At 56.9% G+C, this 24361-nt stretch overlaps 8 protein-coding genes across 8 annotated transcripts; 3 read left to right on the top strand and 5 right to left on the bottom strand.

Annotated features, from left to right (window-relative positions):
- Positions 1-460: 460 nt before the first annotated feature.
- Positions 461-4270, top strand: WHR41_00306 (DNA-directed RNA polymerase II subunit RPB2; the record flags this gene model as incomplete). The annotated part of the gene is made up of 1 exon (XM_069368912.1): positions 461-4270. The coding sequence occupies one exon, from the start codon at positions 461-463 to the stop codon at positions 4268-4270; it is 3810 nt and encodes a 1269-aa protein (XP_069234230.1).
- A 521-nt stretch (positions 4271-4791) lies between these two features.
- Positions 4792-7397, bottom strand: WHR41_00305 (uncharacterized protein). The gene is made up of 4 exons (XM_069368911.1): positions 6402-7397; positions 5513-6347; positions 5196-5452; positions 4792-5134 (listed from the first exon to the last, which is right to left on the bottom strand). Exons 1-4 carry the CDS (start codon positions 6458-6460, stop codon positions 5014-5016), a joined length of 1272 nt encoding a protein of 423 aa, XP_069234227.1. The 5' UTR covers positions 6461-7397; the 3' UTR covers positions 4792-5013.
- A 979-nt stretch (positions 7398-8376) lies between these two features.
- WHR41_00304 (uncharacterized protein) lies at positions 8377-9256 on the bottom strand (the record flags this gene model as incomplete). The annotated part of the gene is made up of 3 exons (XM_069368910.1): positions 8377-8722; positions 8780-9106; positions 9158-9256. 3 exons carry the CDS (start codon positions 9254-9256, stop codon positions 8549-8551), a joined length of 600 nt encoding a protein of 199 aa, XP_069234228.1. The 3' UTR covers positions 8377-8548.
- Positions 9257-9575: 319 nt separating this feature from the next.
- On the bottom strand, positions 9576-10644 carry WHR41_00303 (uncharacterized protein; the record flags this gene model as incomplete). Its single annotated transcript, XM_069368909.1, has 2 exons — positions 10387-10644; positions 9576-10327 (listed from the first exon to the last, which is right to left on the bottom strand). Exons 1-2 carry the CDS (start codon positions 10472-10474, stop codon positions 9576-9578), a joined length of 840 nt encoding a protein of 279 aa, XP_069234233.1. The 5' UTR covers positions 10475-10644.
- Positions 10645-10905: 261 nt separating this feature from the next.
- Positions 10906-12180, top strand: WHR41_00302 (uncharacterized protein; the record flags this gene model as incomplete). Its single annotated transcript, XM_069368908.1, has 1 exon — positions 10906-12180. One exon carries the CDS (start codon positions 10906-10908, stop codon positions 12178-12180), a length of 1275 nt encoding a protein of 424 aa, XP_069234234.1.
- A 527-nt stretch (positions 12181-12707) lies between these two features.
- On the top strand, positions 12708-13649 carry WHR41_00301 (uncharacterized protein; the record flags this gene model as incomplete). Its single annotated transcript, XM_069368907.1, has 1 exon — positions 12708-13649. One exon carries the CDS (start codon positions 12708-12710, stop codon positions 13647-13649), a length of 942 nt encoding a protein of 313 aa, XP_069234231.1.
- Positions 13650-16098: 2449 nt separating this feature from the next.
- On the bottom strand, positions 16099-21109 carry WHR41_00300 (uncharacterized protein; the record flags this gene model as incomplete). The annotated part of the gene is made up of 2 exons (XM_069368906.1): positions 20690-21109; positions 16099-20629 (listed from the first exon to the last, which is right to left on the bottom strand). Exons 1-2 carry the CDS (start codon positions 20887-20889, stop codon positions 16099-16101), a joined length of 4731 nt encoding a protein of 1576 aa, XP_069234232.1. The 5' UTR covers positions 20890-21109.
- A 1416-nt stretch (positions 21110-22525) lies between these two features.
- efm4 (Protein-lysine N-methyltransferase EFM4) lies at positions 22526-23355 on the bottom strand (the record flags this gene model as incomplete). Its single annotated transcript, XM_069368905.1, has 2 exons — positions 22526-23231; positions 23297-23355. 2 exons carry the CDS (start codon positions 23353-23355, stop codon positions 22526-22528), a joined length of 765 nt encoding a protein of 254 aa, XP_069234172.1.
- Between the last annotated feature and the right edge of the window lie 1006 nt (positions 23356-24361).

Below are 24361 nucleotides of genomic sequence, written 5' to 3'. Positions count from 1 at the left end.
CCAACTAGTACTGACACGTGAGGAGCGTCCTGGCACGGCTCGCTGACTTGAGGGCAGCGGGACGGAGCGGAAACTCCCGCGGCCGCCGAACATTCGCGGCAACATCTCTAAGCAGCAGCAGCAACACATCGACCAAGCGAAACAAGACCGACACACCATCCTTTCACGGCTCATCGCCCTTCCACCAACCTCCGCCACTCGCTTCCACGGGTCTTTCGTGGTAAGACTCGGCTCCGGTGTTCGTTGCTGTGGCCACAACTTCGCGCGACACGCCACCTTCTCCCTTGCCCTGGCCGCGATCGCGCCTTTTCGCGCCATCAGCTCGCGCGTCCGATCATCACCGCAGGAGTGACCGCCCCGCTCGTCGCTACGCGAAGTCACGTTCGCAGGAGCGTGCGGTGCGCAGTCGGCGGTAGACAACTCTTGATCCACGCCAACCAGCATCGCACATTCGCCCAGTATGGCTGCCTACACGAACGGCGACATCATCGAGGAGGGCATGGAGATGGACGAATATGATGACAACGTCATCACTTCTGAGGACTGCTGGCAGGTCATCGAGGCGTTCTTCCGCGACAAAGGCCTGGTTTCGCAGCAGCTCGACTCCTTCGACGAATTTGCCAGTACCACGCTCCAGGAGATCATCAGCGAGTCCGGTACTGTTATGGTCGACCAGAATGTGCCGATGGGAGAAGATGATGGGACAGGCGCGCCAATTGTAAAGAGACGGTTCCAACTCGAGTTCGGGAGCGTGACAATCTCGCAAGCCTGCGTAACAGAAGCGGATGGTAGCACACGTCCTATCTTCCCCCACGAGTGCAGGCTTCGAAACCTCACATACTCTTCGCCCATATACGCGGAGCTGAAGAAGAAACTTCAAGTCGCGAGGGAGAAGCCGGTGGGCGCAACATGGAGCGAGGAAGAGCAGATGTGGGTTCCGCCGGAAGACTGGGAGGAAGGAGGCGAGACCGAGCTTGAATGGGGACCGGATCCTAACGACACGACTGAAGACAATGCTCGGGTCTACCTTGGAAAGCTGCCTGTCATGCTGAAGTCCAAAATCTGCACGCTTCGTAACAGATCGGAACAACAGCTTTACGCATTTCAGGAGTGTCCTTTTGACCAGGGTGGTTACTTCATCATCAACGGTAGTGAAAAGGTCTTGATTGCGCAGGAGCGCAGTGCGGCCAACATCGTACAGGTCTTCAAGAAAAAGACTGGCAACACTCCTGTCGTGGCGGAGATTCGAAGCGCCGTTGAAAAGGGTTCGAGACTCATTTCTTCGATGCAAGTCAAGCTTGTTACCGGAAGCGAGGCCAGCAAAAACGGAGCTTTCGGCAGCACCATCAAGTGCAGTCTGCCATATATTAAACAGGACGTCCCGATTGCGATTGTCTTCCGCGCTCTGGGAATCGTCTCCGACGAAGACATTCTCAATCACATTTGCAGAAAGAGCGATACACAGATGCTGGAGATGCTGAAACCCTGTCTGGAAGAGGCGTTCGTGATTCAGGATAGGGAGGTCGCGCTCGATTTCATCGGCAGGAGAGGAAACCAAGCTGGCACAAAGGCACACCGTATAAGATACGCGCGCGACATTATGCAGAAGGAGTTCCTTCCGCACATCAGCCAGGCAGAAGGGTCCGAGACGCGAAAGGCTTTCTACCTGGGCTACATGGTGAACCGGTTGCTGCAGTGTGCTCTCGGCCGCGTGGAAGAAGATGATCGTGATCACTTCGGCAAGAAGCGTCTTGACCTGGCTGGTCCGCTCATGGCATCAGTCTTCCGCATGAAGTGGCAACAGCTCGTTCGAGAGTTGCGCCAATACATGCACAAGACCATTGAATCGAACAAGCCTGGCGGCGAGTCTTTCAACGTCCATAACGCGATCAAAGGTTCCGTCATCACTCAGGGTCTCAGATACTGCTTGGCGACTGGCAACTGGGGTGATCAGAAAAAGGCGGCATCGGCAAAGGCTGGTGTCAGTCAGGTGCTCAACAGGTACACGTACGCCTCCACATTATCTCATTTGCGGCGAACGAATACTCCCATTGGTCGAGACGGCAAGATTGCGAAACCCCGTCAACTTCACAACACCCACTGGGGTCTGGTGTGCCCTGCCGAGACGCCCGAAGGTCAAGCTTGTGGTCTCGTCAAAAACTTGAGTTTGATGTGCTTTGTCTCCGTCGGCACACCAGGCGGCCCTCTTACCGACTTCATGCGCCAGCGCGACATGGAGTTGCTGGAGGAATACGATCCCGTCATGAATCCGAATGCTACGAAGGTCTTTGTCAATGGTACATGGGTCGGTGTGCACAAGAACGCTTCGCAACTGATGGATGTGCTCCTTGACATTCGTCGCAAAGGCCTTATCAGCTTCGAGTGCACAATTATAAGAGATGTGCGCGATCGCGAGATCAAGATCTTCACCGACGCCGGACGTGTCATGAGGCCGTTGTTCGTAGTGGACAACGACCCTCGTAGCCTCAACCGCGGCACGCTCATGCTTAAACAAGAGCATGTACAGCGCCTCAGAGACGACGTTCAGAAGCTGGCTGATCCCAAATATAACCTAATGAGCGAAGAGGAGCGCGATAACGACCTGTTTGGCTGGAAGGGCCTGATCAAGAACGGTGTCGTTGAATACCTGGACGCCGAAGAAGAGGAGACAGCCATGATCATTATGTCGCCCGATGATCTCGAGGAGCACCGGATGGCTCGAGAAGGTCAAGAATACGAAGAACCGGTGCTGGACCCGCACAGGCGCATCAAGCCCAAGCCAAACACATCGATTCACAGGTGGACACATTGCGAGATTCACCCCTCGATGATCTTGGGCATTTGCGCGTCCATCATTCCTTTCCCTGATCACAACCAGTCTCCCCGTAACACCTACCAATCGGCCATGGGTAAACAAGCCATGGGTATCACAATGACAAACTACAATGTTCGGATGGATACGATGGCAAACGTGCTCTATTATCCTCAGAAGCCCTTGGCCACAACGCGTTCCATGGAGTTCCTGAAATTCAGAGAACTTCCAGCTGGTCAGAACGCCATCGTCGCCATTGCCTGCTATTCTGGATACAACCAAGAAGATTCCGTCATTATGAATCAGTCCTCGATTGACCGTGGTCTCTTCCGCTCGCTGTTCTTCCGCGCCTACCTCGACCAAGAAAAGAAAATCGGCATGTCTGTCATGGAATCCTTCGAGAAGCCCAACCGAGGTGACACGCTCCGGATGAAGCAAGGCACATACGACAAGCTCGACTCTGATGGTATTATTACCCCTGGCTCGCGCGTCTCTGGTGACGATATCATCATTGGCAAGGTCGCGCCTATTGCACCGGATGCCGAAGAGCTTGGACAAAGAACGAAGCTGCACGTCAAGCGCGATGTTTCAACGCCTCTGAGGAGTACTGAGAACGGTATCATCGACCAAGTCCTTCTTACTACGAACAGTGACGGCCTCAAGTTCGTCAAGGTCCGCACACGTACTACAAAGGTTCCCCAGATTGGTGACAAGTTCGCTTCTCGTCACGGTCAAAAGGGTACGATTGGTATCACTTACCGCCAAGAAGACATGCCTTTCACTTCTGAGGGTATCATCCCTGACATCATCATCAACCCTCACGCCATTCCCTCCCGTATGACAATTGCTCACTTGATCGAGTGTCTGCTGTCGAAGGTCGGTGCGCTTCGTGGCCAAGAAGGCGATGCCACGCCTTTCACTGATGTCACCCTCACAACCATCTCCCACATCCTCAAAGACTACGGGTTCCAGCAGCGTGGTTTCGAGGTCATGTACAACGGCCACACTGGCAAGAAGCTCGCCGCCCAGATCTTCCTCGGACCGACCTACTACCAGCGTCTCCGCCACATGGTCGACGACAAGATCCACGCTCGTGCCCGTGGCCCTCTGCAAATCCTCACCCGCCAGCCCGTCGAAGGTCGTGCGCGCGACGGTGGTCTCCGTTTCGGAGAGATGGAGCGCGACTGCATGATTTCCCATGGTGCCTCGGCCTTCTTGAAGGAGCGTCTGCTCGACGTCTCGGACGCTTTCCGCGTGCACGTTTGCGAGATCTGCGGCCTCATGACCCCGATCGCCAACTTGAGCAAGGGCCAATTCGAGTGCAGGCCCTGCAAGAACAAGACAAAGATCGCGCAGGTCGTCATCCCCTACGCGGCCAAGCTACTCTTCCAGGAGCTTGCTGCCATGAACGTGGCGACGAGACTCTTCACGGACAGGTCGGGTGTGACGATTAGGTAAGCGGGGAACGGAATGCAGGAGGGTTTAGGGATGAGACAATTTTGCAGTGGCGGCGTTCGCACGGTGCGAAAAGGGCTATTCAGCAGCGGCCTCCCGCGAGCTTGACTCGAGGCTCTTTTTAGAATGATCTGCATGTTAATGTTCTCATCATGGAGTTTGCATTTTGAGCTTCCCGGAAAACTTGTATAACATCTTATTACTCTAAGCAAATGAAAGCGGCGAAGACATTGATACCCAGCATGACGATCCAGTCTCATCGCGTAATCTTCCACCGCCTACCTACCAACATTAGCATACAAAGCTCGTCCGCCCAGGTTGGACAGGCTTGTCTCTCGGACATTGCCATTGGTGGTATTGTATTGCCCTCTTGTATGGACGTCTGGTGAAGCTAGCTGTTCGGAGCGCAGGTTTGCCACGGACTAGTGCATACTGCGTACCTTATGCAGCGCTTTGGATTACATGTAGATAGCAACAAGATCTCTTTCCTGAAACAAAGATCCCTTTGAATCCTGTGGAAGATGCAAGCTCACAACAGTCCAATACAACATTATTGTATTACTCTAGCTGCAAAGGTACGAAAAGAGTATCTTCAATCTCTTCCGGTATTCATGGGAAATGAAGCACGGGGGTATCGCTGGGGAATCAAAAACAAAACATTATGTGCAAGGCCATGTCCTTCCCAAATCCAGATTAGGCTCCTCCACTGGGGTTTCACCTTCCCCGTGAGCCATTCTAGTCCGTCTCTAGTTTGTGCAAATCTGCCCGAACTTCCTGTCCGTCAGCGGCTGCGGGAAGATGCCGTTGTCGATGAGCCTGAAGGCATCCCACTCGGGCGAGCCCTCGGTCTTGAAGTTCCAAAAGATCCTGCAAAAACATCACGTCAGTATAATTGTTCCACTACAGAAGTGTGGAGTCAGGGACCTACCAGCCATTGGTGTTGCGCTCGAAGGCCTCGAGCTGGGCCTCGATGAAGCCGCGCACGTCGTCCTTGAACGTCTGGCTCCAGGTCTCGATGAAGTTGACGTTCTCGCAGCTGCCGTGGTAGGTCGAGCCCGGGTAGGTGCCGTCGTAGCGGGCGCCGATGCCGTAGCCGTTGAGCGCAGCGGCGCAGTCGGTCATGGCGCCGCTCCATTCGCCGACGATGGACCACTTATCCGCCCCGGAGTAGACGTAGGCGTTGTTCTGCGAACAGGTTCGTTAGTACTAATAGCTATAGATGGAAGATGAGATGCGAGAACGTACGCAAACGTGCTGACGGTGTTGCCAGGGTTGCATGGCGACGAGGTCATCGCGGAAGCAGGAGTACTCGTGGTGGTCGACGACGACCCACTGCGCGTTCGCATCCGAGGGAGTCAGGAAGCCGTTGTAGGTGTTCGGGTTGAGGAAGCCGTCGTGCATCATGAAGACGCGCGATTGCGAGGACTCGCGCTGGTTGCCGTAGGCGTCGCGGTGGAATTGGCGGGTGACGTCGGCGTTCAGGCTCGGGTTGAGAGGCTCGTTGAGGGCTTCAATGGCAGCAACAACATCGTCGTAGGAGGAATCGCCGTACTTCGACTGCATTTGCTTCAAAGCAGAGAGCGTTTTGGAGACGGTGTTGCCTTGTTGCCACCCGGGCTTGGAGATGCGTTGACCTGAGTTGTCGAAGCCGTTCTGGGAGCCGGGAGCGCCGTGAAGATCGAGAACGACCTTAACGCCAACCTGCCTTGCCCATTCGATGGCCTTGTCGAGGTATTCTGCGGCACCCTGAGCGTATGGCGAATCGGAGTTGTCGAACGCCCAGTATCCCACGGGTATCCTGACGACGTTGAAACCGCTGTCGGCGATCTTCTGGAAATCCGAGAGTTGCACCCAGCTGTCCCAGTGCGGCTTCAACACCTGATCGCGGGCTGCATCGGCGCCAAGGTTTTGAGTGAGGGTGTATTCGTCGACTATGCCGCGAGAGCCATCGAATTTCTGGGAGATTGATGGGGTGATCCAAGGCTCAAGTACAAGCCAGCCGCCCAAGTTGACGCCGCGGACCTTGTCGTTTCCCCATGAGATTCCACCGGTTGGGCTGTCTCGCTTGGTGATAAGTCTGCTGCCATTGCGTCAGTATACGGGACCTGGAGAGCGGAGGATCGATTAAACTCACGGTGCCGCTTGGGCTACTGTCGCGGCGCAAAGCGCAAAGATTGCGGTGTTGAGATGCATTATTGACAGCGATCCAAAGCAAGTCGAACTAATATGCTGATATATCGATGTGTCAAGGAAGATAGGTTCGTATTAGAGACCTACTGGTCGTCGATGACAACAACGTAGCTCCCGAAACCAGTCGCTTAGGATGCTGCTGGAATGCTTGCGCGAGGAATGCTGGGGCGTATCCTGCGAGCGGACTTGCGCCACGCCAATGCTTGGGCTGTAGGACCCGTGATCGATCAAGATGACGATGGAACGGACTCGAGGATGATGATGCGTGTGATGAGCTGCAGATGTTGCCGAAAGGCTGATTGAGTAGGAATGCAGGACGCAAGGACGCGGCGGAGGGATGGGCAAACTATGGGTGAAGAGTCTAGAGACAAGAAAGACAACAAGGCTGCGGCTAGAGGAAGATCACGTCGATTTACCTTCGGCACGCTGGGACATCCCAATCACAGGCTCCTATTGCTGGGGGGCCTGGCAGCCGCGGCAACAGCGAACCATCGGATGGACGGGAGAGCGTAGATCGCACCCCTCGGGGTGTGGCAGAGCAGTGCTGCCGGAGATGCGTCAGGGCTGGGAGGGGTGGCCCATCGTCGTCGCAGGGCGGCAGGGCGGTCGATGGACGTTTAGCCTAAGGCGGACGGCGCAGAGCTTAGCCTAGGCGTTCCTGAGCCAGATGCTCCTCGACCGTGCGATCAGCAGTGATGATGCTGGAGTGGACGGCTCTGTCGCGTGAACGCAACGGCTCCCCTTGGACTCTCTCCGCGTCCATGTGCATTGCGCGCGCGACTCTATGCGCCGCCAAGTGCATTTGCACGGCGCCCCTATGCGAAGCTGTTGGGAAGAATGCACACGCCGGGCTGTCTCATCTCCGGGCGAACGTCGAGGTCGAGGCGCCCAGGGGACGTCGTGGCGTCCAGCACGGGCGTGTTTCACCAACCACGCTCCACGCCACGACGCCTCCCTGAGCCTCCCGCGCATCCCTCCCACCCACACGTCGGCAGGCGTGCAGGCTGCGCTTCGGGAGCTGCTGAGGCTGCCAGTGTTGGCGCATGCAGGTACTCGTGCTAATGTACAGAAACCTGCTTCGACCGCCGAAAGGCCAACATTTTCGCAGCGCTCCTCAACAGCGCTCGTCCGCGCGCGCCGTCGCCAATCAAGGCGCCTGGTTGGCATCTAGATCTGTCTTGTCGTCAGCTGACCGCAGCGCTAGGCGATGGAGTCGACTGTGAGTTTGCCATGACGACGCGGACAATGCAATTGTTTGCCGGAAGCGGGTAGGGCGACTTCGGTCCGCTGGGCCATACATCGTCTTCTTTCACATGCTTCGCCGGTGATCAGTACTCTGCCTGTAGAACCCGAACGCTTTCGCATGCTGAAAGTAAGATCATGTAGTGCTAACGTTGCTTTGTGCCTGCGCGTACCTAGTATGCCGCGATGCGGCGGGCGTGTATACATCATCTCCAGCGAAATCACGTGTCAAGTGCGGTTTGTGGGGTGCAAAGAGAGGCACCAGTGGGATGGCCTACGTACAAGGCCTGACTGACACCGTTCTTGTACCTCACGACGGCAAAGGTCTGTCGAGAAGAAATCTAGGCTGCCGTAGTTGCTGGCCACTTCCACAACTCCAAGTCCCGGGAGCCCCAAAGAATTCGGGAGTTTGTACCCTCTCCGGCCCATCTTCCCTACCCCAACCCTAACCCTGACAACCCTGCACGCGATCGACTTCTCTGCTGTTGATCAATCGTTTCCTCTGATGAGCTGGGCTAAGATACTGGTCTGTCTCTATGTCTCACTATATGCGTATTTTCCACTCTTCACGAGGGTGAGATGGACAATCACCTGCTCGAACTGTAGAACCCTTTGGACAGGCCTCCATCAACTGAGTTGGCTGACGATACGAGGTCAGGAATGAAAAGAAAGGCTCATTTGGGAAATCGCATTTCATTAGTCACGCGCAAGAGCGAGTCGATTGCACTTTCGTTATTCGTGGATCGCGAAATCATTCGCATCCACACACAGAGCTAACACCCATCGAGAGAGGCTCGATGTCTTCTCTCACTAGCTTCGCGCCAATGCTTGAGAGGCGCAGCGGATCGCTTAGCCTACCGCCTCCACGAGGATATCGTAAAAGATATGCTCCGTGTAGAAGTGACCGCCGTAAATCACCATCATCTTGGTGCACTTGTGGAGGATGCGCATGAAAATGTCGTTGCACATGTCTCTGCCAGGCGCGTAGACCCAATTCGGCGTCTTGGTGCCGAGCCTGAGCCTCTGTTCAGGAAAGAGTCAGTGAGGCCTCAAAAGAACAACAGTAATAAGTGCACATACGATGGTGACTCCCGAATCCTTGTGGCTGTCCGTCACGGTGAAGTTGTGGATCTGCTGGTCGCCGACGGCCTTGCAGAAAGGGTCGATCCACTCGATCTGGACGCCAGCCTTGGCCAGCGGAGCTCCCTTGGAATCGCAGGTGATCCAGGCCGGAACCTCCGCGTTGTGCAAAAAGGTGAAATCTTCAACATCGTTGCCGTCTTCGGCAACATTGTCGTGGAAGTCGCCGGGGAAGGAAGACTCGGTAGCGGACGGGATCAGGAAGCTGGTGGAGAGCGAAACGACATGGCCGGTGACTTGGTCAGCGGCAATGATGGCAGCCTTGTCCTGTCCGAGGATTAGATTTCGTTGTACGGGACTTGAGGCAGTCGTCCTTACCATGTCGTTGTGGTCCTCACCGTCACCGCCGACGCTGAGAACAACGGCGACGAAACAGAGCAGGAAGAGCATGAGGAGATGCTTTGCGTGCAGCATCATGGTGGATGATGAGAGGTTGATTTGATGGCGAAGAGTGTGTGAGTATGAAAGGATTTCGAATGTTTGATTGGTTGGAGGTGAGGATGTTGGTGGCTGTGGGTGTTCAGAAAGCCAAGTTCAGCAACTCGGTGGATAGAAGGAAGGCGCGCTACCAACATTGTGCCTTCCCTGTACATCGTTCGACGTCACTTTGGGGACACATTGAATTATCTCCCAGTCGCCAGACCAAAGTAGACAGCCGTTGATATTCACACCACTCATGAAATCATAGCTCATATCCATGGCCGGCGCGCCGAAGCGGCTCCGAAGTACTGTCAATTCACTGCGAGATGGAAATGCCCTTGAACTCACGCACCACACCAGCAACCGCATCCTCCACCGGTAGCCTCTCCATGCTGCTGGCACCGTAGAACCCATGCAGGCCCTTGCACTTCTCCAGCACGAACTTCGCATCCTCAGGCTTCGCGATAGGCCCACCATGGCACAGAACGATAACATCAGGGTTGACCTCTCTGGCAGTCGCCTGAATGGCTTTGATGTCGTCAACGCACTGCTCGAGAGACTTGCCCGTCTGCGCGCCGATGGTTCCTGAGGTCGTCAACCCCATATGAGCGACGATCACATCCGCACCGGCCTCGGCCATCTGCTTCGCCTCCTTGGTGTTGAAGACGTAGGGCGTGGTCAAGAGATTCAGCTCACTCGCCAGCTTCACCATCTCAACCTCCTTGTCAAAGCCCATATTGGTCTCCTCCAGGTTGGCCCTGAAGTTGCCGTCGATCAAGCCGACGGTAGGGAAGTTCTGAACGCCCGCAAAGCCGAGTCCCTTCAACTCGCGCAAGAACCGGCCCATGTCACGGCCCGGGTCGGAGGCGCAGACACCAGCGATGACAGGCGTGTGCTTGACGACAGGCAGCACCTCCGACGCCATCTCAACGACGACGTTATTCGCATTGGAGTAAGGCATGAGACCAGCTAGTGAGCCATGGCCTCCCATGCGGAAGCGACCGCTGTTGTAGATGATGATGAGGGATACACCACCCGCTTCTGCGGACTTGGCTGTGAGACCAATGCCTGTAGTTGGATGCGTCGTTAGAGCGTTGCACGGCGCTGTTCATTTTCATGGATCCTACCTGCTCCTGCGCCCACGATGGCACTGCCTGACTGGATCTGCTTTTTGAATCCGGCAAGAATTTCCTTGCGGTCTGTTGGCGGAGCCATGGTGATTGTCTTAGCTAGGCCGAGCTCGGTCCGGGACGGATTACTCTCAAGCTAGGAGATATGATGTGCTGAAGGACTTGGATTTCAAGCTTGAGAATGCTTGACCTACGAATAAAGTCAATGCTGGGAGAAGATGGTTGGATTGATGCTCTATGCCGATTATCCGGAGGAAGAATTGTGGCACGATTCTTGACGCAATGCCCCTCCAGCTCGGTGCCTGCGGATGTGTGGAGTCAAGTCGTCGATCAACATTGTTCTCCACATTTCGAGCAAACAACACACCAGGTACCAACTGTGTCCAATATAACTTCAAGCCGTCTAATATAACTTCAAGCCGTCTAATCAAGCTGAGATCTTGTTCCTCTGGAGAGTTCGGCCGCCCGCTTGTAAGCTCATAATTGTTAGTGACAAACCTGCTCCTCAGTAACAATATGCCTCACATCGTCATCCTCGGCACATGCGATACCAAGCTCCAAGAGCTCCTTTATATGAGATCACAAATACTGGAAAGCAGCAAAGACAACTTTCAAGTCTCCCTCATCGACGTCGGCAGATCAGTCGTCAAAGATGCCAACATTACAATCCCACAAGATGTCCTGACCTCGAAATACGCGCCCTCCAGCAAGCAAGACGTTGCCACCCTACCCCGCGGCGAAGTCATAAAATACATGATCCAGTGCGCGATCAACTGCGTACGAGGACTCTACCAAAATGGCCTCAAAGACCCAACTCAAGCATTACACGCCGTCGTCTCCGCGGGCGGCACGGGCGGGACGTCTCTCGCCTCGGCCGTCATGAGGGAGGTCTTCCCCGTGGGCTTCCCCAAACTGATGGTTTCTACGAGCGCCTCGGGCGACACCGGACCCGTCGTCGGCGAGACGGACATCACAATGATGTACTCGGTCGTCGACATCGCGGGCACGAACAGCTTGCTCAAGCGAATACTGGCGAACGCCGCGGGCGCCATCGCCGGCATGGCGCAGGTCTACGAGCGCTCTTTGGCGGCGCAGAGCATCGGCGACAAGCAACTGCGCAAGAGACTGGGCGTGACGATGTTTGGCGTCACGACTCCTTGCGTCGACAAAATTCGCACGCACCTCGAAGCCAAGTACCCGATCGAGTGCTTCGTTTTTCACTGCACCGGGCACGGTGGCAAAGCGATGGAGCGGCTGGTAGAGGAAGGCGAGCTGGACGCCGTCCTCGACCTCACGACGACGGAGATCTGCGACGTGCTGATGGGTGGCAACATGAGCGCCGGGCCTAAGAGACTGGAAGCAGCGCTCAAAGCCGGGCTGCCCAATATCATCTCTGTGGGTGCGACGGACATGGTCAACTTTGGGCCGAGAGCGACGGTGCCGGAGAAGTATGGCTCGAGGCAGCTGTTCGAGCACAACCCCGTGGTCACGCTGATGCGGACGTCCCCTGAGGAGTCTAAGGCGATCGGGGAGTTTATCGTCGAGAAGATTACAAAGTTCGCGAAGGCGCCGGAGAAGGTGCAGGTCGTGATTCCTGCCGGCGGTGTCAGTATGATCGCGACACCCGGCGCGCCTTTCTACGATGCCAAAGCTGACGAAGCTTTGTTCGGGGCTATTGACAGCGGCTTGAAGGCTTCGGATGTTTCTGTCGTGAAGGACGAGCGGGCAATCAATGACGAAGCTTTCGCGGAGGACATGGCAGAGCGTATGGCGAAGTTGATGGGCCTGTAGACGCTTCTGATTTTGACACACAACGGAGCAGTCATGCGTGCCGTAAGCCGGGAGTCGCACCACCGCTTCTGCAGTGAGATTGCCACGGTCCTAGATTCCATGTTAATTAGCGGAGATTATCAACGTTTGCATAATGATAACCTGATGGCCAAGGATCCGGGCGCGAGTATTGCGATAGATCGAAGATCAGCTCGCACTTTCGCTTCGCCTGAAAGTCCGGGGAGAGCTGCTTTGTGTGTGTGACTAAGCCACCTGCAGCCTGGCAAGCCACAATACCGGACTCCAGGCCACGCCGGGATCTTTGGCTGCAGCTTCGGATTCGATGACAATTGCTTAGGTACGCCGGAGCTGGATTGTTGCGGGGTCGCGAAGGAGTACCTTTGCTATGCAGTACGGATGAGGGTTTGGGCGGTATAAGAACGTGGAACAAGGACGTTTGAATGCCAACCAGACATCCAGCCACTTCAGCTTGAACTGTACGCCTCAAATCAACTCCTCTAAAACACAAAACGAAACACAGCCATAAAATGTCTTCCAAACGTCTTCTCACCATCTTCGGCGCAACCGGCAACCAGGGAGGTAGCATCATCGACACCGTCCTGGCCCGCCCCGAGCTGTCAGCCAAATACGCCCTCCGCGGCATTACTCGTGACCCATCGAGCGGCAAGTCGAAGGCGCTCGCCTCGCGTGGCGTCGAAGTCGTCCGAGCCGAGCTGGACGACGTCGAATCTCTCAAGACCGCCGTGACCGGCTCCTACGGCGTCTTCGGCGTCACGGACTTCTGGGCCGTGATGTCCAAGGCGCGCGAAATGCAGCAGGGCAAGAACATCTTCGCCGCGTGCCAGGCGGCGGGCGTCAAGCATTTCGTCTTCAGCAGCCTGCCGCACGTCAGCAAGCTGAGCAAGGGCAAGCATACGCTTGTCGAGCACTTTGACGGCAAGGCGGAGGTCGAACTGGTCATCGAGGCGGAGAAGAAGGACATGATCGCCAGCTACTTCATGCCGGCCATGTTCCTCATAGAGATGAAGAAGCTCATCCAGGATCACGGCCAAGGTCCGACTTTGACCGTGCCATACCCTGACGAGAATATTGCCGTGCCCCTGCTGGAGCCTCGCAGGGACTCCGGAAAGTACATCATGGGCCTGTTCGAGGCTGGAGAAAAGGCCAACGGCGTCGAGGTCCAGGGCGTCAGCTGCTGGACGACGCCGAAGAAAGTCGTGGCCGAAGCGGGCGAAGCTCTCGGCAAGCAGGTGCGCTTCCAGTCCATCTCGGGCGAGGTGTTTGCTTCGTTCTTGCCGGAGGCGATTCGTGACGACTTGACGGATATGTTCCTGTGGATCGGCGAGGCGAGCTACTTTGGTCTGGGGACTGAGAAGAAACAAGCCGAGAGCAACAAGTGGCTGGTCGAGGGGGCTGACTTGATCAACTGGTCTCAGTTCCTCAAAGAGGGTGGGCCATGGAAGGTGTGAGGGTTTTCGAGTACTTAGTAGTAGTCTGGTGGCTTCGAAGTAGTTTGCAAATTGTATCAATTGAGGTAATGGTTTCACGTTTCTCCGTGTCAATGTCTTTACAAAGACCTTTACGCTCACCATTCATACCTTGTGCATGCGGGAGCTTTGATTGATTCGAACCTGTTGGCCAAAAGCAGGCTTATTCCTGCTCGCTTCCCCATGAAGGAAGCGTTACCAGTCTCTTCTTGACAGAGCGCAGAGAGGTGCATGGAGGAGAATACTTCGAGAGAGGTGACGTACAAGCTGACACCCTTTCGTAGCCAGCAGCTTTTCCTGAATTCAATCCATCCGAGTCGCCCGTGTCCAGAGCGATGGAGATGCAAGGGGACATCATAATCAAGCACGGCGAACCAGAATCTACTAATAATTCAGAATAGAACCGCAGCTAGCGCCGGAGTCACGCGAGCCAATCAAGCCAGATTTCCTTCATTTTGCAAGTTTGCCTCGTCTCACAAACCTGGCACAATGCGATGACAAGAAACTGGAGGAGCTCATTGTATAGAGCCATTCAAATATGAATGGTAAACGAAGATTGTGAATATTTCTCCAAGTTTTCCACCAGATATTCGGCGTTCAGGGTTAGTGAATGGAACACAGCCCGCAGCTAGCGCCGGCACCGCCCGACCCAATCGACGCACGGCGGACAGAATTGGACTTCACAGCCGTGTCACTTTCGCCCTGCGAATCGGCCGCCTTTCGCATATACGCTACACTTGTTATTTGCCATACCTAGAAGTCGCATTATATAGAGCTGTCATTGATTGAGACGTCCAAGAATAATGCGCAGCTTTCATGCAAGACCGCGTGAGATATTGGTGATTGTGATTAAGCAGCCCGCAGCTAGTGCCCGTTCTTCCCGAGCCAATGAGAAAGCCAGATTTGGCCAAAAGATGCCCTCTTGCGTTGGGCAGATCTCGCGCATCTCTGAGTTTGAGGGCATGTAAGACGGCTCCTTCGATAGAGGATGTGCGTGAGATATGTCCACAACAAAATTTCGCAGCTTTGGTCCAGAGTCACGCGAGATAATCGTGCCGGCACTTCCGTCAAGCAGCTTGCAAGCCGAGGGGCGGAGTCTCGCGGACTCGCGGCAACACCCCTCCTACTGTACGTTGGTGGTGGTTCCTCCATGGTCATCATGTATTGAAATAGATGCAATACCAGCCCGCAGTCAGTTTTGATCTTACATCTACACGCACTAGTAGCATTCTGATTTCCAAGCCTCGAATGATGTTCAGCCGTTCCGCATCCGCGGAGAGAACGCACAGCGCTCCAGGTCAGAATAATAGAAAATAATAGTTCAGAATAGAACCGCACTTAGCGCCGGCCACGACCGAGCCAATAGCTGACCGAGCAACACTCGCTCCATGCCCTATGCCAACGCCTTTCGAACCGCCGGGTCGACGAAACGCGATCGACCCGAAAGCCGTGGGCTACTGGCATTCGCTCAACGTCAAAGCAACCGCCCGGTCGCGCATCCCGTGAAAACGACCGCGACTCCTCGCCCTGCGGCTTGCTACATAGACGCAGAAAGCTCGAGAGCAGGTCCGAAATGAATTACTAGTAATTCAGAATAGAACCGCAGCTAGTGGCGGCCGCAACCGAGCCAATCGTCCGCGACCACAGCTCTCCGCCAGCACCAGCGCGCGCTGAAAGCGTTCGTCGCCCGTGGAGCAGCTCGTAGGTACATATACACAGCAGAGCAAGCTCGCACAAGACGACGACGACGACCTAATCTGACGCCACGCGAAGACACGAGTCCCAAGCGACAACGAAATGATAAAATCAACCCGGGAGAAAACTTCTTTGCAATCCGTAACGGGACACGACACGACAAAGTATCTAGAACAAGAAACCAGCAAACAAGCCAATACAATTCGTCAACATCTGCCATCTGCATTTCCTACGAAAGAAAAGAGAAAACCCAACCAAATCCCCCATCCCCCCCTCCAAAAGCTCACAAAAAAATCCTGGCAGCGCGCCCCCCTTTCCCTGGTCCGCTGGTGGGTATCACAAGAATTATTAAAAAAAAAAAAAGAAAAAGAGAGAAGAAACCACAGAAAATGGAAAAAGGTAGAGTGGAAAGCCAGGAAAAGCCCCAAAAATCAGTGATCGGCTACGCTCGCTCGCTCGCTGCGCTTCGGAAATGTCGAAACCAGAACCGGATACATCGCGTCGGATGCTGAGAGATGAAAAGAAGGAAGGAAGGAGGAATAGACAGAAAGATGGAACGCTTCGCGAGATGGGGCTTCCGGAAATAACGCGACGAAGGGTACTTTTGTTGTTTTTCGATCGCGATAGGAAGACAGGATCCGGTCGGTCGGGAAATGGACAAGATGGTGAATCAAAGGAGTTGATGTGTAGAGCGTGAATGCGTGATTTTTTTTGTGTCTTTTTCCTTTTTGGGTCTTCAGAAGACGAAATCCATCTCGACCCCCGGCGCGTCGCCAGTGAAGTCGAACTGCATCTCATCCGCAGTCTGGCCGGCGAACAGGCTGTCCCAGGTCAAAGCGGCGTCGGAAGACCAGTCGAGGTCGGCCATCTTAACGTCGACGTCGGCACCGGTCTTCTTCTCGTCGGCCTTGCTGTCCTCGGCAGCCGGCTGCTGGGCGCTCTCTTCCTGCTTCTTGCCAGTGGCGTTGTCCAGGCCCAGATCGCCGACGGCGGCGTTGAGCATCTCCGGGACGGCGACGTCGCCGTTGCCGAAAGCGTCCCACTCCATGTTGATGCGCAGGCGGTCGTTGGCGCTGACGTCGCTGCTGCGCGAGCTCTGGCTGTCGGTCTCAGGTGTCGTTTCGGGCGAGCTGTGCACGCCGGCGACTGCTGTGACTTCGGGACGAAGGCCCCAGTCGTCGATTTGCGCGGCGTCCGAGGCGCCGAACTCGAAAGGCTCGAAAGATGAGAGACCGGAAGCGACGGTGGAGCTGATCTCGGCCCAAAGCTTTTCTTCCTCCGTGAGAGCGGAGGTGGCGGGCTCGTTCTCGGTGTTAGCGGTGGGTTCGAAGCCCATCTTCTCGGCCATGGCGTCCTTGAGAGTCTTCGGCTTAGAGGCATCGCTGGCGGCAGCGCCTTGCTTGTTGTTGTTGGGGGCAGCAGCGCCCTTGGAGCCAGTCGCAGGGGTTGAAGGAGTGATAGTCTGCCCAGAGGGTGTGCGGACATTGACCGACGGATCGCGCTTCGTAGCGGCGGCAGTCTTGGGTGGCAAGATGCCGGCACCAGACTTGGACTTGTCAGAAGCTTTGCCTGGAAGCGGCTTGCCTTCGAGGTCCACGCCCAGACTCTCCGCAGCGTTCTCCAGGAGAAATTGCAGAGGATTCTCGATCTCCTTGTGTGCTGAATCAAAGTGCGCCTTGAGCTCGTCTTCAGTTTCGAAGCCTTCGATCGACGCCTCGCAGGCGAGATCCTTGTTGCACTTCCATCGCTTCTTGTCTCTCTCCTCAGCCTCAATCTTGAGCTGCGCCTTCCGCGTCTGCTCTGGGCTGGCAGCTTTGGGTCCGCCGATGCTAGGGCTAGCACCAGCAGGTGTGACACCTTGCCCAGCGGGAGTCGATCCAGCACTGTCTGCCTGGCCAGTCCGACGCTTCTTGTTAGGCGGGAACTTGAGCTTGTCTGGAGTAAGCTGCGTGGCGCCAGGCTCGTACTTGGGAACACCATGAGGGCTCGCGACACCCGTGGCCCAGTCGAAAGACTTGTTGTCTGTAGGTGCAGGCGGAGGCTTGGAGCTGGACGCCTTGCGTCCATGCTTTGAGCCAGTCTTCTCCATGGCCGATGCTTGGCCAGCCTGCTTAGCCGCGGCCGATTGCTGTTGAGCCTGGTTCTGCGCCTGCTGAGCGGCTTGCTGGTTGAGTTGTCCTCGTGCTCTTGCCTGGGCCATGCCTTGGAGATAGTTCTGCACGAGCTGCTGCATGTTCTGAACCTCTTGCAGGCTAAGCGACAGGTATCCCTTCACTCCATTGGTCGAAGCGTCCCAGTTGTGGTATACTTGAATCTTGGCCCTCATGATTTGTTTGATGCGCTCTTCTGAGAACTCAGGCAGACGCAACGCGGCAGTAAAGGTTTTGTCGACCTGTGTATAAGCCATGTAGATCCTGCGGAGAATGTTCGTGGTCTTCTCGCTGGCGGCCGCATCTTGCTGGACCGGTGGGCCTTTGACTTGTTGGCGATTGACCTCTTCCAACAAGCGCTGTACCGTCCTCCGCAGCTCAAGCTCGGTTTCAACGGCAGCAGCATTCTTCGGCTCTGTCTGTTGAGGCGTAGCTCCGGACTGAATGGCTGGCGGCATTCCACCTTGCACCGCGCGAGCACCCGCGTTGGCCTGCCGCAGGCTCTCGTAGCGCCTCTTGAGCTGCTCACGTTCTTGTGGACCTAGCTTGGCAATCTGATCTGGGGTGAGATTCGGCAGCTTCATACCCGCAAATGGAGCTGCACGAGCCTTGTTCTGCTGAGCATTGGGGTTGGGGATCTCCATGACATCGTCGTTCGATGACGCCGGCTGGGCGCGTTTCTGACCTGCCTGCTGCTGGGACCCAGGCTGCATGTGCTCGTTCACGCTGTGACCAGGTGCTTGACTTGGTGGCCTCTGCTGCTGATTACCTTGGGCGCCGGGTGCATTCTGTGCAAGCTGATTCTGCATCTGCGCCTGCTTCAAAGCGTTGTTCTGGTTGGCCATAGACCTCCGACGGCTTTGCTCGATGATGTTCCTGATCTGATCGTCTGTCATCTGAGGCGCCTGAGGGACCTTCTGTCTGAACATGGCAATGTCTTGAGGTCCAACCGGATTTTGGGGAGGCATGCGAAATTGACCCTGACCTAGCATCGGGTTACCCGGGCCCTGTGGCATTTGAGAGTTTGGCTGCATCATCTGCGCAGTAGGTGCGCCGCCATTCGGCATCGCCATGGTGTTATTGTTAGGCTGTCCCATTGCGTTGCCCATCTGTCCTTGCGGCTGCTGTCCCTGCTGCTGTTGTTGCTGCTGTTGCCGTTGCATCATAATCGTCTTGACACCGGCCTCAAGCTCTTCAGGATGGTCGATAAACCATTTACTGATCAGCCCCATAAATCTCTGGATAGTACCAGGCTGCAAAGAATTTTGGTGTTGCTCAATATGTTGCTTGAGCTGGCCCCAAAGGCGAACCTGAGGGGGAACAGCGAATCCCAACTGCGTAGGGGCAGATTGGGGAAAAGGGCGAGAAAGCATCGCTTGAGATCTCAATTGTGGTGGGAATGATCTGACGACGTCCGGAGGTATTTGCTGGCCCTGTTGCATTTGACCTTGCTGCTGCTGTTGCTGTTGATGCTGTTGCTGCTGCAATTGTTGTTGTTGCTGCTGTTGCATCCGAGCCTGGAGCTGAGATGGGTCCATGCCAGGCGGCAACTGCGGCTGACCTTGTGGCATAATTGACTGCTGCATGTTCATATCCGGCATACCGTTATTCATCCCGTTCATACCACCTTGATTGCCCGCCTGCGGGCCACCCATTTGCATGTTCTGAGTCTGCGATCTCCTTTGCTGCGCCATCGCCCACTGCCGAATCAGGTTCGGTAATTCATTGGGAGCTGTGGTGGCAGTTGATCGCAATCTCTCGATCACAGTAGGTGGCATAGTTCGAACAATGTTCAAGGCTTGAGGGTTGTCAAAGATTGGGTGGTGAGGTAAGCCAGCCAGCGGTCCTTGCATGTTGACGCCTGTGTTGCTGCGATTGACCATGCTTTGATGGTGTTGCAACAGGGCGTTGGCGCCATTCGCGGGTGTCTGACCGTGCTGCTGATTCGGTTGCTGCATGTTCGGTGCTCTGTTTGGCTGCTGGGGTGTGTTTGGGGTCTGGCTGCCAGGCGGTTGCATGGGCCTGTTCAGCATAGTCATGGCGGGACTGCCGCCGGCAGCTCCATTGAGCGCATTCTGCGGGCCGATACCTTGGTTCTGTAGCTGAGCTTGTTGCATGGCCTGATTTCTTGCATTGGTACGCATCTGCTCCTGACGTTGCTTTTCGCGCTGGATAGCCAGCATCTGCATCTGCTGTTGATTGAGGTTGTTCGGCATCTGAGGGCCGCCTTGACCATTCCCGTTGCCGAGCATTGCAGGATTGATGCCATTCGTTTGCGCGTTCTGTGCGTTCATCGTGGCTTGGAAGGCTGCGTTGGGGTTGTTGCTTGCAGGCACGACCTGCTCACCCGACTCCTGTAGCTTGAGCGCGTTGGCTTGCTGCCCCATGATGGCCGTGAAGTCGAACCCGTTGCCTTGCTGGGACCCAGCTTGAGCCATGTTGACGCCTCCAGCATTGCCCATCTGCATGTTCTGCTGCTGTTGGCCACCGCCAGCCTGTGCGGCCTTCCGAGCCATGATCTCCTGTCGCGCTCTTTGGAAGACGAAAGTGATCAGAGGGTCCTTCTTCTGAGCCGCGGCCTGCTGGCGCTGTTGTTCATTCATAGTTCGCATCATGCCGTTGCGGATGTTCGCTTTCTTGTCTTCTGAAAGCGATGCCATCATACGCGCCGCAGTCTCTTGCAACTCCGCCTGGGTCGGTTGCTGCGCTTGAGCTTGCTGCTGGGGGTTTGGTGTCGTGTTCATGTGCTGCTGCTGATGCGAGTTTTGGGACATGTTCGGCTGCATGACAGGAGCGCCGAGCTGGTTCATGGAGTTGTTGGGCATCTGAGGCTGCTGCATGCCAAGGTTCGGCGGCTGTTGACCGCGAGCGGCCATGGCATTCGGATTCATGGTTATGTCGCCAGGCATCTGCCCAGGTGTCATCTGCGGCCCGTTGCCGTTCATCATGCCGCCCATGTTTTGGTTCCGCTTGCTGGAGATCTCGGCCAGTTTCCGCATCATGTTCTGGCTGTACGTCTCCGCGTTGTGGGCACGTGAGATTGTCTCGTTCTCAAACTGTATTGCTGTACGGAGACACTTTGAAAGATCGGCTTCGAGAAAACGGAGCTGGGTAAACCTGGAGTTCATGTGTCAGTGGGTCGAACGCGATTGCAGGAACGCGGCGCACGCAACTCACAATTGCATAATTCTACTGGCCCTCACACCAAGGTTGAAGGTTGCCTGCCATTGCCCTGCAAATTTGGGCAGTTCTGCCTGCAGATTCTGGAGGATTTGCGGATGCGGTTGTTGGTTCATGTTGCCCTGCTGTGGCCTCTGCATGCCGTTCATCTGGTTCTGGGCGGGCATGCCGTTCGGCATCATGTTCATTTGGGCCATATCGGCGGTCGTGCGCACATGCGCTCCTGGCTGCTAATGTGGCGTCGCTCGGTGGCCTAGTGCCAGCGCCGTGAGTGGTTTGCGTGGAGCGGTGCGGGTGTCACGCATTCATCGACCGGGACGAAATGCGCTGGCTCGGCGGCGGCGGGTGCTCCGAGGCGTGCCGTCAGGCGGTGGGAGAGTACGGTCGCGAGAGAGAGATAGAGAGCGGAGGGCGGCGGAGGAGCAGGCGTAAGATTGCGGAGGGTGCGAATGTGAGCAGTGGCGCGGGCGCACAAGGGCGGATGGCCGCAGGACGGCGGCTGCGTGAGGGCGGCGGCGGACAAAGCTGGCTGGCGACGCTCGTGCGCTTGTGGAGGGTGACGATGACGCAGCAGCGGCGCCGGACGCGGTGTGGCGGGACAAGACGAGGGAAGGAGTGCAGGCGGGTTGCGAATGTAGAAGAGCGAGGAGGGTGAAGCGGTCGGCGGGCGGTGGTGGTGAAAGACTGCGGTCGAGTCGAGTCAAGGCGAGGCGGCCGATCACGCGGCTGGCTGGCGGGCTGGCCGTAGGGCAGCGGGCGTGGAGAGCGGTCGGCGGGCGGGAGGGCTGGCCGCAGGCGAGCGAGGGGCGTGACACGGTGCGCGCTGGAGAGAGGCGGTGGTGAGGGCGGCCGCCGAATGCAATGCAGAGCGGAGGAAGGGCGAGGAGGAGGAGGAGGCAGCCTGCGTGCGGCGGTCGAGGCTGGACGGGCGGTTTGCGGGTGGGTTTGGGAGTTGGGGGAGCGCGCGAGACAAGGACGGCAGCAAGATTAAACTTCCGCTAAAGCTGACGCAGTGGGAACGTGAAGCGACGCTGGCGCCAGCGCGCGACAGGGCGGGAGCGCTGCGGGGCGACGCAGGTGGGCGGGTGGGCGGGAGGGAGTGAGGGAGGGAGCGAGGGCGTGTGGCGGACACGGCGACTCTAAGGGAAGAGAGATGTTGCGACGATGGCAATATTAATGAGCAAGTGAGCGCGGTGGCCTGCTGGGAGGGTGCTGTGCCTCAGGTAGCGGGCTTCGTGGTGGACCTTCGACGAGCGCGGGCTGGCTGACAGCCTTAGGCTCTGACGCCGCGGCCGCGACGGGGCATCCACCGCCTCAGATGGGCGCTAAGGCGGGCGAGGGCAAGGCCACGGCCACGCCTGCGCTCTGACCGACATGCCACGTCGCGGTCGCCGTCGCGGTCGCAGGCCGCCCGCCCTGCCCTTGGTACAACAAACAAATACGACACCGCTCATAAGGCATGCAGCCTCCCCCCTACGCCTGTCTACCCTCGCCGTCCTCTCTGCGAAGCGTATCGCCCCTGACGCTTCATCGGACGGCAGCACCCACCAAGGGCCCTGCAGGCATGAAGTTCGCAGGCGGCTCGGCAGGGCCACAGGATCAGCTCTGCCGATCAGCGAAAGGTTGCCCGCCGGCCTGCAAGCCCAGTGGCCCTTCCCCACACGCCCTGCCTTCGCTTGCATCCGCCCGAGCCCTCGCCCGGCTTGCCGTTGCAAATCGCGTGTCGCGTCAGGAATCGGCTCCCGTTAATCCTCCAGCATCCGCCGATCCGTCAGATCGTGCCGATCAATGCATGTAGAATATGTATCTCCATACCACGGGCTGCACACACGGTTATCGACCCGCCTCTTTCCGCCTGAACGCCACCGTCACGATGCTCTGGCCCGTCTGCCCGCCGAACGTGAAGCTCGGATACTTCGCATCGCAGAAGAATTCCATCTCGTTCTCCCCACCCTCCGGCGCCAACCACGACAGCAGCTCCTCCTTCGTCCAATTGCAGCTCGTCACGACCAGGAAGCCTCCGGCGCCCACCAGCGGCTCGACCTTCCGCCTGTACGTCTCGCACGAATGCGCCGCGCCCTCCGCCTGCGGCATCAGCGAGATCGCATCGAACGTGCCCTTGTCCAGCACCACCCCAAACCCTCCCTCCCCAGCCCAACTCCCAGGCTCCTGCTCCAGCAAATCCCACTCTTCAAACCCCACAGGCTCACCCTGCAACCCCCTCTGCACCGCCACCTTCCTCGCCAACTCCACGCTCGCCCGACTGTAATCCACACCCACCATCCCGCCCTCCCACCCCTCCTCCCCATCGCCCTCCTCGCCCCCTCTCAGCGTGAAAAGCATGTGTCCGTTCCCCGTCCCAAGGTCCAAAAAACTGCTCGCGCCCTCGCCCGCGCGCCGGATGTGCCCGTCTTCTTCCAGCTCGTCGAGCAGTTTCACGACGGCCTCTTCGGCGCCGTTCTCGTCGAACCAAATCGTGCCTTCGTCCGACGCCGAGGCGGTGTTGTTGTCGAGTTCGCGCGCGTAGGCTTTCTCCCAACTGTGAGGCGAAAGAAGGGTCAGTGAGGACTGGGGTGCTGGCGGGCCTCGTGCGCTCTTACATACTACTCCTTCGTGCCCAGCTCGCTGGGGTCGAGCAGTTTGCGCTCGGCGGGGTTGGCCATGTTTGGCGGGATGGACGAACGAAACGGTCGCTGTCGATGTAGTCGCGAAGGCTTGCAGTAAGCGGCGCTTTGTGGTTCGGCCGATGGTACTTCTTTCGAGTCACACGCGCGCGCGAGGCTGGAGATTTTTCCGATGCGCAAGCGCGACGGTTTGGAGGAGGAGGAGGGGTGGGAAAAACGTGGGGTTCTCGAGCCCGGCACGCGCGCTGCAGCGCCAGCGCGCGAAGGAACGTTCGCCCGGAGCTTCCCCGGCACCGATCGCGGTTTGATTGATCACTTGCGCCGATGCGACGGGACGCTTTTCGTCCTCTGTCTTCCAATGCATACGATACGATAGACTGTAGACGCCTCAACTGTATTCTCTATACGCATCACATCAGCCAATCACCGAACCATGTCCCCTCCCAAAGAACCCACCATCGCCACAACCAACCAACCCACACAGCCACAGCCGCAGCGCGATCCACCCCAGGGTCAGCCAGCGGCGTCGGCGTCATCAGCCACGCCCACAAGCCCTGCGTCGGCGGCTGCCGTCAGCAACATCATGGGCCCGCCGCCGCCGGAGGAGAAGAGCAGCTGGTGGCAGCGGTGGAAGCGGGATTGGCGCGAGAGAGGCGAGTTGAAGAAGGCGGGCATGCAGGGGACGGAGAGCGATGGGAAGTGGGGGGTGAAGAACTTCGCTGCGTGAGGGCGGGCTTGGGTGTGATGAGATGGGAGCTTTGGGGCCAGGAAGGCAATGCCATCCGAGTCCAAGCATCGCAGCGCGATGATGTTATTCAATGCGCTGTTGATGGGCTTTCACTTGGGACGGAATGTTGTGTGGTTCTCCAAGAAACAGTTTGGTTTGAGAGGTATGGAGGGGATGGTAGTCCTTGGATTCTAGAGACTCTGGAAGATGCTTGCAAGTCGAGGACCTTCTTACATCTGGTAGTAGACCTGACCAGATGAAATAGCCTGTTGATAAAATCAACAATCTTTGCGTTGGCGTACTGCAACGAAAACCAGC

The sequence above is a fragment of the Cladosporium halotolerans genome (genome assembly GCF_011745625.1).
Source record: "Cladosporium halotolerans strain TM138-S3 chromosome Unknown Sca1, whole genome shotgun sequence".
Classification (NCBI taxonomy): domain Eukaryota; kingdom Fungi; phylum Ascomycota; class Dothideomycetes; order Cladosporiales; family Cladosporiaceae; genus Cladosporium; species Cladosporium halotolerans.
Note: the sequence above shows the minus strand (reverse complement) of the source record. Positions and strands in the feature narration are given on the sequence as shown.